The 12,957-nt window shown below is 36.9% G+C and overlaps 1 protein-coding gene across 1 annotated transcript; it reads right to left on the reverse strand.

Annotated features, from left to right (window-relative positions):
• Nucleotides 1–1,498: 1,498 nt before the first annotated feature.
• On the reverse strand, nucleotides 1,499–8,617 carry LOC113239057. Its single transcript, XM_026475924.1, has 9 exons — nucleotides 8,316–8,617; nucleotides 7,517–7,674; nucleotides 7,212–7,323; nucleotides 6,390–6,575; nucleotides 4,738–4,834; nucleotides 3,673–3,780; nucleotides 2,285–2,392; nucleotides 1,653–1,712; nucleotides 1,499–1,566 (listed from the first exon to the last, which is right to left on the reverse strand). The coding sequence occupies exons 1-9, from the start codon at nucleotides 8,615–8,617 to the stop codon at nucleotides 1,525–1,527; spliced, it is 1,173 nt and encodes a 390-aa protein (XP_026331709.1). The 3' UTR covers nucleotides 1,499–1,524.
• Between the last annotated feature and the right edge of the window lie 4,340 nt (nucleotides 8,618–12,957).

Consider the following 12,957-nt stretch of genomic DNA (forward strand, 5'->3'; position numbering starts at 1 on the left):
TATGCATGATCGACAACTGTCACTACGGATTTTTTAATCCCTTTAGTTTTAGAGTTATTCCGCTAAAACGAATTTGGTACTTTTAATGCGCAAAATTCAACATCTGTCGTATGTCACGTGAACTTCAGGCGTATATTTGTTTCACAAATTTGGGCGGAGCCAACGTTAAAACTTTTTTGGCGTGCTCTCTCTTAAAGTAATATTGCTCTTATGTCAAATTTAGCAATCTTAATATAGTTGACACGGATGCAATGGAAATATTATTTTCAGTTTTGTTGTCTTAATATTGATTTGTAATGATTAACAGTTAAGTTGAACTTATTTATTAACATATATCTCTTCAATATTTTGTTTATTTCTTAATTTAATAGTACATAGGAAATAATTTATCGTTAAATAAAAATATGCGATATCTATTTCGTAAAATTATGACAGCGATATCTATGTGCTCCTTGGCGAAACTAACAGTTGACACTAGACTATAATTCCGAATTCACAACGTGACAGTCAAGACTCAGCTTGTTTTATTTAGGTTTCTTCATGAAAATGCGGAAAAATAATTGAAAACAACGTAATTTTAATAGATTTCATTATTACACACTTTTCATTTTTTGGCAGTTAAAATTCTCTGAATGTAAATAATATTAAGTACTTTAGCATTATTACACTACGATACGACGATTCGGAACACCAAAAAATAAAGAGATGGCATTATACAGTTCATACAGCGTCATTTCTTTCCTATTTTTAGTAAGGAATAAACAGTATTGGGAAATCTGTCGTTCTTTCAGTCACTTTAGCAATAATACATTACTTGGTTGATAAGTTTGTCACGGTACGAATATGAGTAATATTATAATAAGCTTACTATAAGCTTACATTGAAATAAGGTTGTTTTTTGAAAGGTTATGGTAGGCCCCCCTGTAGTTAAATAGTAGTAGTTAACGTCTGAAGAAAAACCATAAATACTTCATAGTTTAAATTTTTATTCACTTTCATCGGAAGATGAGCCAAAATCATCAGTTGAGTTGGTATCAAGTGTACGTATAATATTTGATTTCCAATCTTATGATAAATATTAATATCTCAGTCAAAATCAAAATCAAAAAGTCAATATTAAGTCAATATTTCACTTTAAAAAGTGAAATTGAATTGACTCGGTGAAGATTGATTGGGTACAATTTGAATTATAAAAAATAAATAAATAAAACTGAGGACGTAACTGTTTTTAAGATGTTTCGGACTAACTTAAAATTGGAAATTATTTGGAAATTTGTGCGAAAATAATACTTGAAATTTGTTCTGTCATGTAATGCTTCACTAATATTAATGTATTTTTTTAACTCAAAGTTAATAATTGTTTGTTTATTGCATTCAAAGTTACATACCATCTTCCTTAGTTGTCAAATTGAGCCTCTTAAATTGTGACGACTATAGCTACCTATGACAAGGAGAGCAGAATTATTGTTATCAAGAAAAATATAAAAATGCCTAAATAGTGGTGTGAAATATAAAATAACTTATTTAATATAGTACAGATACTACAGAATACGACGTTTTGACAATCTGAAACAAACAAATTTAATTACGGATATTGTTTTCTTTTTGTATCAACAACTACATAATCCACTTTTAAATGTACAGATACCAACCGATAAGTGAGATTCGTACGACATGTTAATTATTCCAAGACATCGAAGTTTTACAGGCTTCTGTAAAAGAGGGAGAACTAAGTTTTATCGTTACTTACGCAATTTTCTTAGTGTTAAATCCCTAGCATTTTGTTTTCTAATCTCTGACATTTGTATAATACACTTTGGCGTTATTAAAACTGATCGACATATTTTAGTTACAAGTGTAAATTAAAAAAAACTTTTGTTTTGTATTTCAAGATTCAGAATAACTTGGTCGTGTAGTCAATTTTTATGCAATCCTTACTTTGACTGACATTCGGTTTGATATCGAGATTTGTGCGATCTTACTGAAGGAAGAAATGGAGTGTGAGGACTTGGGTGCTGTTTCTGTGAACTGCTTTGCTTGTATGTATGTATGTATACAAATTTGAAATAACAGCTCAAAGCGGAGCCTAAAACTGACTGTGAAACTGATTAATGATTTATCACTAAAACATTACAAGTGTTAATACAGTGAATGTGACAACCCTCAGTCCAAACTTACGTGCAAATGACTACGGTTAATATTTAAAAAAACGTCATATTCGAATCCTCCACGAAGCAAAGATTATCAAACAAAATACATGACATTCCAGATGTAATGAATTAACCTGACTCTGCCACATGGCAACGACCAGCAAGGGTCTGATGCGACGTGAGGCCTGTGCTCTGCAGTTATGCCAGCCGGATTGAAACATCGCCGTTGGTAACTCGGCCGCCTACAGAAACACATTATGCACAATTATTGTGCTAATTAAAGCACTGTAAATTGATGTCAAGTTTTATAAGATTCGTTACTATGGGACTTTAAGATACGGACGGTACATCTTTACTAAGATCATTCCGTATATAATCGGGAAATAGTTGAAACGATTATTGTAAACGGTATACGTGTGGTGTATAGCAAATAAAGGAAACGCTCTGACCCTCTCGCCATTACTCCGCTAGATATCGGCGTGAACGTATTGCACGCACACGTTAACTAACCGAACGTTGTTTTATTGAAGTATCCCTGTACAAAGTAGCGTAGACGACACAATATGTACCTGGGGCCTACCACAACCTCTTAAAACAATATTACTTTAACCTTACATTGACTTTTCGTACCATAACGCGCTTAAAGTAAGCTTATTCTAATGTTAAGACTATGATGTTTCATTGGCAGCTTCGTGACTATTCATTCACTCGTTCGTACTATGACAATTGCTCTTATGTCAAATTTAGCAATCTTAAAATAGTTACATTATGCAATGGAAACAATATTATTTTCAGTTTTACAGTTTTATTTTCATATATCTCTTCAATATTTTGTTTATTTTTTATTTATTAGCACATAGAAAATAATTTCTTGTTAAATAAAAATACGCGATGTTTATTTCGTAAAATTATGACAGCGATATCCTTGTGCTTCTTGGCGAATCTAACAGTTGACACTAGACTATAGTTCCGAATTCACAACGTGACAATCAAGACTCAGCTTGTTTTATTCATTTTTCTTCATGAAAATGCGGAAAAATAATTGAAAACAACGTAATTTTAATAGATTTCATTATTACATACTTTTCTTTTTTTGGCGGTTAAAATTCTTGGAATGTAAATAATATTAAATACTTTAACATTGTACTACGATAGGACGATTCGTAACATCAAAAAATAAAGAGATGGCATTATACAGTTCATATAGCGTTATTTCTTTCCTATTTTTAGTAAGGAATAGACAATATTGGGAAATCATTCGTTATTTCAGTGACTTTAGCAATAATACATTACTTGGTTGACAGGTTTGTCATGGTACGAGTATGAGTAATATTATAATAAGCTTACTTGAAATAAGATTGTTTTTTGAAAGGTTATGGTAGGCCCGCTGATCGGTATATCTAGTTAGATAGACCAAAACTTGAAATTTAAACGATTTCCAAAATTCGCGTCGGGTTTTGTGGGTTTACCTTCATAAACCGTATTCGGTGTGTACTGGCCGTAAAATGATATCTGTACTCGCCTCGACAGTAACGTCTCCGGCGTTCCACATGAGGCAGCCCGTGCTTATCAGTGTGGAGGAGAACGTGCACAACTTTTCCAACGCGCTCATGAACGTCCGCTCGGATGTCTGGAATACGATTTCTATCGTTGTTGTTTCTAAGTTGCAAATATAAATCTGACTGATTTGTACAAAAACTACAAGAAAACTTTCAAAGAATAATTTTGTACGAATAAAATTTTGTGCTTACAATTTCTGTTGCAGCGTTTTTATTTCTAGCAAAAGTTGTTAAGTGTTACATGTCATATGTGAAGATAGGAAGTAAGAACTCAAAATGACCAACTCGATTGAGTTGAATACAAAATATTATACTCGTATAAAAGTTTGGCCGTGAATATTGAGTCATGGTTCTGAGTATTTTGTATTTTTTATCATTATCAAGTGATGGGACGAACAAGTACCGTGACTCAGAACTTTAAAATACTAAGATTTGTAAAATGTACATTTTTTAAATTCTAAGGGGTATTTTCCCTGCGCCCCCACCATGGGAAATGAAGTTGACAGGTACCAAGTATCTCTAGTTTTACCAGCACCCTTCACGTTCACGTTACTGCTTGGTGGCAGGAATGGTAAGGTGACAGTGTTTCACTAGACGAACTCTTTTGTAAGGAGCTCTACTGCTACTAAATTTGACAGATGACGGCAAGTCGCCCTTTATACTCTTGATTTAAATTCAATTCTATTTCACATATAAGAAGGTAACTTGATTACACTAGGGTTCCGTCATTCGCTCGAGGTTACGCAATATGGGCCTGCCGCTGACTGCGCCGACGTCGGCGCAAGAGCTCATACAAGTCTTTAATTTATGAGCATTCGGTTCCGCACGACTGCATACGGCGCGGCGGGCAACGTTATTGTCACTTTTCTGAGCGCATGCTTAGATTCCTTTTTCCTCGTAGTGAGCGCCTGGTGTCATTAGTCGGATTTAGTAGGCTACTACAGCGTAGTTATTTTCGATTTTGTATAAGAGAGATGTATTTGTTACGTAGTAACTGTTAAGTAATCTGTGGCTACACTAAAACTTACCATAAACTGGAACATGATGATAATTATAACTGAAATATTCAGTAAAATTTGTCCACTGTATACAAAATAGAACGCATCTTGGCATAGTCTGGTGCATCTGGAATTATTGTAATTTGTGAATTAAGTTAATATTTCAGTTTGAACGAGCCCTGTTGCAGATGTATGTAGGTGTAGTGATAATGATTACAATTGGTACCGAGAAATGAAACTAATAGGTGCCAATATTAATAAACGATTTCGAAGTCTGAGATGGCACTGGTTTCTCAAAGTGCATCTCAGGCACTTTTGTATTGACATAATCCTCGGCTTCTAAGAACAGGGGTTCCACTCTCGTTCTCCGGCCGAAACAATTGCTGTCAAATAAGTAATACTCGGCCATATTAAAATACAATGTCAAGTATTGAGCTTCACTCGCATCATGCTTTTTTTAATTTAGTCGGGTATTACTTATTTGACAGTAATTGGACAATATCAGGTGACCTTACTTCTTAACACGATCTTGAGTCGTAATTTAAGTGCTGAGTGATGCTTATTAATAAACAGAAATTGTGACAAACAGTGCATAATCGCGGATAGCTCAAGCAATATTTATTAATACAGTAGATTTACATTATTGCTGGACGAGTTAAGAGTTACATCGAGGCCTTGTATTAATACGAATCAAGCAATCCCCAGCTCCCGCCAAGGCGTATATAGTGTTTTTCCCAAACAATGTCAGGAAATAATAAAAGACTAAAGAACGGAAGACATATAATAGAAAAAGTAAAAAAGTATTCATTAATACTTAATAAAGTTTTTGACATTTGGCTAATATTGACTCTTGTTTTAAATTAGACGGAGTACAATCCATTACTGTATTTTCGTTATCGCACTTGTCACTAGATCTCATTTTCGCGACGTAAATACAAAACGACGAAAAAACGAAAAAGAACATCAAAGCACTTACTTCACCGACTTTTTCTTTTTTAAAAAGGAAAGCGATACAGTTAGGCGTTTATAATTCCCGCAATTATGAACACCGGGCAGTTGACTGTAAGGCTCAACTCACACTGGCGCAGAGTCGAAGCGTCGCGTCGCGTCCTGTTTTACAACTATAACGCAAGGCGACGCGCTCACAATAGTGCGCCCGGATCACAGTGTAGTCGGCGTCTGACGCGTCTGAGGCGTCACGCGCAAGAAGCGCACGGCGACGCGCGTGGACGATTGCATACGACGGCAAATCCATATTTGCATAACACAAATTTGTACCTTAATAATGGGAAAATAGAGATGCATATGCTTATAAGTGAGAAACATGACGCGTCGCGACGCTTCGACTCTGGCCAGTGGGAGTTGAACCTAAGAGTTTTTCTCTTGCCTGTATACATAGTTCATAATGGTAGATAGATTTAAAAGTTTAGAGTAGCGGACAGTAATGGATTTTCATACTGTACAGGCCTTGGCCTCGAAGTCGCACGAGGTCCAGTCCATAAATGAAAAACTTTCCGTGTTTCTTTTTTTGAAAGTGATCCAAACTATTCTGAGCATGTTTGAGAGAAGTAATAAGTACTTTCACAACGATAATCACTTAACGACAAGTACGTCGTCGACTGTTTGTCGGTTTGTGTGTTGTAAAAACTATACTAATACCTACACATGCGTGTGGCTTTTACCTCAATGTATCAGCATGCCATTTAATTCCTAATTTAAAAGCCTCTATATATTTCTTTTCCTTCTCCGCCTGGCTGTCTCCATCTTCGAATATTTCTGGCAAACTACAGAAGTAACTTTTCAGATTCTTGAATTGATGACTTAGCAAAATTGTCACGGGAATTATTACCCAGAAGGCGCACATCATTCTGAAAGGAAATCGAGAAAAAAACCGTGAAGTTGGAAAATTGTTGTACAAAAAAAGATTTTGGAGGTACCTACATATATATCGCCACGTTTATATGTCAGTGAAGCTGATACGGAAGTTAGAGCCTATGCACTCGTCGTATTTTATACGCGCCGCAGACTCGCTGTAGCCGCGCGTATGTATCGTGCATTTTGATAAGAGATAGTTTTAATTTTAGTTTTGTTTGTTAGTTCCAGTCAGTTTTTGAAATGAAGCTACTACATGAAATTGTAAGTGTAAACTCTAGTGGAGTATATAAGTTTCTTGCTTACAACGCGATGTTTGCGCGCGTTTGAATCGACTCACTACGGCGCGTATGGAATACGCCGTGTACTCTTAGCATATTAGGGTTCTGGTACACTTCCAGGTAGAAGATTCGAATATACATTGACAATATAAACAATCACTAACATTTGATCACTTCTTGCGGTCTATAAAATGTTTTTGGAAACATTTTTCCCAAGATTTTATTAAGTACTGTATCACTACATTTTTACATAATTGTTATTTATTGAACAAAAACTTCGTTCTATTCATTGCTTAGTATTTGGAATAGGAGTAGTTTGATTGGCAACCAAAGTTAAATAAATAAACAAACCTGACAACAAAAATCCACCAAAGAATGTAGGTGATAATCCTAACACAACCGGCAAAGAAACTCCGATCCTCGACGTCGGGCCACGCAGTTATTACTGTCGTGAACGTGCCATCTGAAAGGGGGATAGGTATTATGTAATGCTCTCGTGAGTATTGTCTATTATATCTCTACTCTCGGCCTACTACATTGGGCCAGCTGGGATTCTAATACTATTATTTCCTCGGTAATATTCATATGGGATGCAGCTCAGGGAGAAAATATTCGGATGACCCTACTGTACCTCATTAAAAACAAAAAAGTACTACCAGTGAAGAGAGAGTTGGCTCCGTAACCAAATAACGTAATGCAGACCAAAAACATGAATATTGTTGTGTAGATCTTTGACCGCCTGATCATCTGTCGTTCCACCTCGTGGTCGTTAAACTTATTCTTCAAATTGATTGTCAGCTGTAGTAATATGTCACTATAAGAAAAATGTACTTTGTTAAATGTTAACTTACACAATTTGCCAATGGCCCTTATTAAACGTTTCTAACAGCATTCAAGCCTACATTAAAATTTATGAGTCGGCCGTTAGTCGACCGTGTCCTCACTCGTTAGACTTTTAAAAGGCCGATTATTATATGCAAATGCAACTCAACTTAGACGTCCTGTAAAAGCTCTCTTTTTTTTGAACGTCTTTATATCTTTACCTCTAATAAAAATATGGTCATCCGATAATAGACTGTTTTCGGTAGCACCGATTTTCTTGTGGGACGTCTGCGTTGTTAGTGTAGAATTTATATTGTTAATTGCTTTTTAAAAATTAGTTCTCGATTGTCTGTCATCTGCGAACACCATTATCTTTTGCCGATTTCAAAATTTTTGTGGTTTTCGATTGTGCATTTTTTGTTCGGCAATGAGACGAGTCAGGTGTATCGTTAATATATACATTAGGGCTCACTACCATCAATTCCATTACAGCTCACAAATAATAAGCTAAGTTATTTCTGAGGCAACGAAGAAAGGCAAAAGCCACTGATTTTATTCGTGTAAGTTTCAATCTCATCAATAATTTTTTTTAGAACTTACCCTGGCGTACAAGAAGTGCGTTTAGATTCTTACCTCGTCTTTTCTTTATGAAACCTCATAATAAAGCAGTACGTATGTAGAATTGGATGGGAGCATGCAAAAAGGAACATGTCATCACTCTGTTTGGAACTTAAATTATTTTGAGTGAATAACGCAAGCCACTCTGAGCCGATGAACAGAGTTGTTATGAAATCTATTAACAAGAACAAATTGTCATGAATTTTGTAAATTGACTTCGAGAGTTTTAAGTCTTCAGACCAATAGTTCGGTGCGCCTAATAGATAAACTTTTTGGGCGATGAAGAAAAAAAAGTCTTTCGTTTTGTTTTCCGTCATTCTACAAAAAACAATGTAAAACAAGCACTGGGTAGAAGGGTTGATGATATATTGAGTTGACGCTGAATGGGGTTTTGATAAATTAGTATTATTGAATAACGAAATATTGGTTATTATATTGGTAATTTAACAATTACAGTGAAATTTGTTGGTAATTAGTTTAAATAAATTATTTGGTAAATCTGTTATTGATCCGTGGTAGCTTGAGTAATTAAAACCGTGAGCCGGCTAGAGCAACTTATGCTATCGAATTTCGAGGACTTTGCAAATTCATACTAACAGTTTGAAATATGTGCAGACGGGATTAAGCTCAGTTATTCAGGGCGTAACCTGAACCAACCAAGTCAATGTGAGGGAAAAACGTGGTCGGGGCACATGAGTTGCCCTCTAAGCCATGAAGCTAGGTCCAGACATTGACACAGGACACTGCAACGAACATCTCCGGCAATAGCCCGCAGTGCTAGTAGAGGATGAGCAAAATATCCTCTGGTGCTCCCCGCCGCGTAGGTTTCTGGGAACTGGAGAGACGCTTCAGCGTCGGGAGATGAGTGAGCCTACAGCTCCGCCACCAAAGAGGAGATTTGGTAATGAACTTTAGAGTCAACGGCTTAGCGGTGGCACCAGTCAGTTACACAATGCGCAACGGGAAGTGAGCGTACCAACAGTTCCGGAACCTACCTGGAGAAAGGGCTGGCATATGGTGTCTGGAAGTTAAACGGGTTGATTTGGGGTCAGGAACTGACTGAGCAGGCTTGCTTGCACAGGTTGTAGTGCTCTTCCCGTATAACCAAGTTTGATTGGGAGGGTTCGATAAACAAAAAATATGTATATGGGACTGATCATAATGACCTTTGACGAATGAATTCTACGTATTACTGATTACAGTTCCGGGTCTCAAAGCAAATAAATAAACAGTTTTTTCCACAATGTGTTGATTTATATTCTGGCCATGTTTATAGAGGGAAAAATTAAAAGCAAAAAAGTGTCCTAAATTCTTATTTTTTATTTAATTGGGGTAAACATCGATTCGCAATCACATGATCCAAAGGTCTTCAGGACAAAACTTATGGCGCAGCGGCACAGATTGCTTAGCAGCGGGCCGACAAAGGAAGCTTCAAAGTGTTGTTATCCCTTTCTCAAACACATTAAGCGCACGCGACTAATCAGTGCGCTCGCTCACGTACTCGGATCAGTGGGGTTGCTGAACCCGCTGCAATTCTAGTGATCTAGTTTCTCGCGAAACGCCACGTGGTTCGGTATGTAAACAACAGTTAGTGCAAAAAAAGAACCGCTACCATGTTCACCAGAACCTGCAGTACCATCAAGTGCGAGACTATTACTTATGGGGTGGTGTGAAAAGTTTTGTTTACGCTGAGGAGATTACAAATGTCGAAGAGTTGTCGAAAAAAAGTGAAGCGGGTGTCGGGGTCACTGCCCGAGCGCGGTGCATACGATTTACGGACATGTATGTTTAGATGATTTAGCATTATTTCTATTAAAAATTTCTTAAATATGGAGAAAGTGTAACTGTATATTTTACAGTGCAACTGTACACTGTATATTTTATGAATTTTGCAGATTGGCTTTATTTGTTTTAACGGGACAGAAAAGAACATCACCATGCATGCACAAGATGCCTTTTCACGCCTCATTTGAAGGAGGGAATACGTGCGCTGGAAGGGACTTCCATTTGTCGAATGTGTGACAAAGAAAGTCCGTGCGATCTCCTCCCAATTCTCCGCGTGTAGGGCGCGGAGGTCTTATAACTCAGAAAATTATTATACTACTAAATAATGGAACCATGCTAAGAGTATAATTAAACATCGTAAGGGTACTAAGCATTTATGTTTAGTATTTGACACCTTCACACTTTGTTTAGAGATGTATATAGATGGTGATTGGGCAGGTAATTCAGATCGAAAATCATACAGGTTACGCATACAAGGACGGTGGTAACACCACGATATATGTATATTTAGAATAATATCATTTACCGAGGCATCGTCCAGAGAAGCGTTCGAGATATCACTGGAAGGATAGAGCCGTTAAAGACTTGAGGGAGCTGAATGTGCCCAAATTGTGGAAATGCTCGCATTACTACTTGGCGACAAAAATAGGTAAGGTGGCAGTACTTCCCTGTACGAGCTTCTTCACAAGGAGCTCTACTGTTACATAAAAATCGTACCAAATTCCGGTCAAAATCATGTTTATAAATATTTTGTACTATTATTAGGGCGAATAAGCTCTCTGACACTTTCCGGTTGGAGTTATTCAAGAAGAGTTATTCAACCTTATCCCTTCCTCTCCTTTCCATCAGCGGACCACCCGTGCCGGACTGCGTAGCCACAGTTGGACGGTCAGTTCAATACCGTCCCGCACTAAAAAGTTTGGCAATTCGTTCTTATGCCGAACCATCAAATTGTGGAACCAACTCCCGGCGCATGTATTCCCTCCCCTCTATAACATCGGGTCCTTGAAAACGTTGTGTGAAGAAGCATTTGGCCAGACCGGCAAAATGATAGTGACGGAGTGAAGATATTTGTGTTTTCCATCCGTTACTCTCATCTCTGGACTGTATTCGCACTTTCCATCAGGCGCGGTGCAGTCATTTTGCCGAGTCACAATAAAAAAAAAAAAAAAAAAAAAAAAAGTGAGGGGTGAGGCAGTTTGGAGGGGGTCTGATCTCGCCAAGGCTTTTTAACTTATACGTTAATGACTTGATCGTTGAGCTCAGCAGCATGAGGGTCGGCTGTCGTGTCGATGACATCAGCGTCAATAAGGAATACGTAATTGGCGAAAGCCGCAACACTAGATGTGTGCATTTTCAAAGTATGTCTTCAGAATTATCAAAACTCCATGATTCTCCCCGTTTGATAGAGACCGACTTGAAAATATTTTCATTAGAGACGTATCAAATAAAACTTGCCAGAAGTTATTACGCAGAATATTGTACAAATGGAATTTGTACAATTGAAGTATGTACAGATACTGAAGATCTACCCAATATTTTGAGTAATTATAAAGTAGCTGGTTATAACTTCTGGCTACTAAGTGGAAGAAGAAAATAAGACATACGAGAAATCGCACTTATTTTTAAATAAATAAATAAAATAACGCACACACTCAACATAGCCCCGCACTAGGGAAACCCTGTGTTACACCCAAACTCACGAGAGAAATAAATGTAGGCCATACAAATATTTCTCCCGGCCCGGGAACCGAACCTGGGACCTCTGCGTGGCAGTCCGGCATGGTAACCGTTCGGCTACGGAGGCAGTTATTATATGTATATTTTAATAAAATTAAACAGATATTGGAAGTTTTGGAACATTATTATTGTTCATGTAAAAACGGGAGACGTATTTTGGATTCATGCTCATGTATAATGTCTATTATGTGGTTTCTAGGATGGGCGCGCTATGACACCATTAGCCATCCTGCAGCAGCGTTTTTAGACTCTATTATTATAGATTATAGTTTCCCAATGTGCTCCCTATCCTCCCCAGTGAGCACTGAAGAGTAAGGTAGGGCCTCGGAAGCAATTGGAGGCGTTGATGCTATCCAGGGGGTGGCTAACCTAAAACCTGAATTATCTATATAAACTATACTGCAAATATATTATGATACATTTTGTCTTTGTGATTGTTTGTGTTAATATAACGTGTTTTCAATTATTATTTGTGGTGGTGGGTGTTGAAATATTTTTATTTCGCCTAAGTGGGCAATGATGATGTGATGAAGGTCCATTATCTTTTTGTACCCATTTAAAAAATAAAACGTGTATAAATAAAACCAAACCTTTGCCTTTTTATTGTCTGTTCTTTTTCAATAATCTAAAATTATATATTTTTAATCACTACATAGGATACTCTTTATTTTCATTACTTTGTTTAACATTATTTTTCAATCATCATCAGGGATCGGAAAAGGTAAAGTTCTTTTAACTAAACTTCCGAGGAACATAGACAGAAAATGGAGACTGCCTGACGACAATATTTTTTAGGTCCTGGACCTTTTCGGGAGTCGGGAAATCACTTAAGTACATTAAAAATTGACGTAATTGAGGACAGGCAGGTACACTACATTTACCTTAACTTTGCGACACAGTGAGTCGGATCAGCGATATTGCGGACATTGGATTTTTTTCACGATACCTCTCTAAAAAAATACCAATCGGGAGATTATATTGTCCCAATTAAATATTGTCATATCACATATTGACATCAATCTAATAGTTTAGTAGGAAAAAAATCATGTGTGTATTTTTTGTATGGGACCGTACCTTTAGTGCCCCATCGTTACAAAGTCTTAGTCGATCCAGTCTTGGAATTACTTCAGAC

Source organism: Hyposmocoma kahamanoa, unplaced genomic scaffold (genome assembly GCF_003589595.1).
Source record: "Hyposmocoma kahamanoa isolate Upper Pololo Valley unplaced genomic scaffold, ASM358959v1 99314, whole genome shotgun sequence".
Classification (NCBI taxonomy): domain Eukaryota; kingdom Metazoa; phylum Arthropoda; class Insecta; order Lepidoptera; family Cosmopterigidae; genus Hyposmocoma; species Hyposmocoma kahamanoa.

Excerpts from the sequence above, each read along its gene's own strand:
- LOC113239057 (XM_026475924.1), bottom strand. The coding sequence starts at position 8,617 with ATGACGGAAAACAAAACGAAAGACTTTTTTTTCTTCATCGCCCAAAAA. Across the intron at positions 3,781-4,737 it reads TCATCATGTTCCAGTTTATG|ACATCCGAGCGGACGTTCAT; the intron begins GTAAGTTTTAGT and ends ATCGTATTCCAG. Across the intron at positions 1,713-2,284 it reads TTGCCATGTGGCAGAGTCAG|AAGCCTGTAAAACTTCGATG; the intron begins GTTAATTCATTA and ends CCTCTTTTACAG.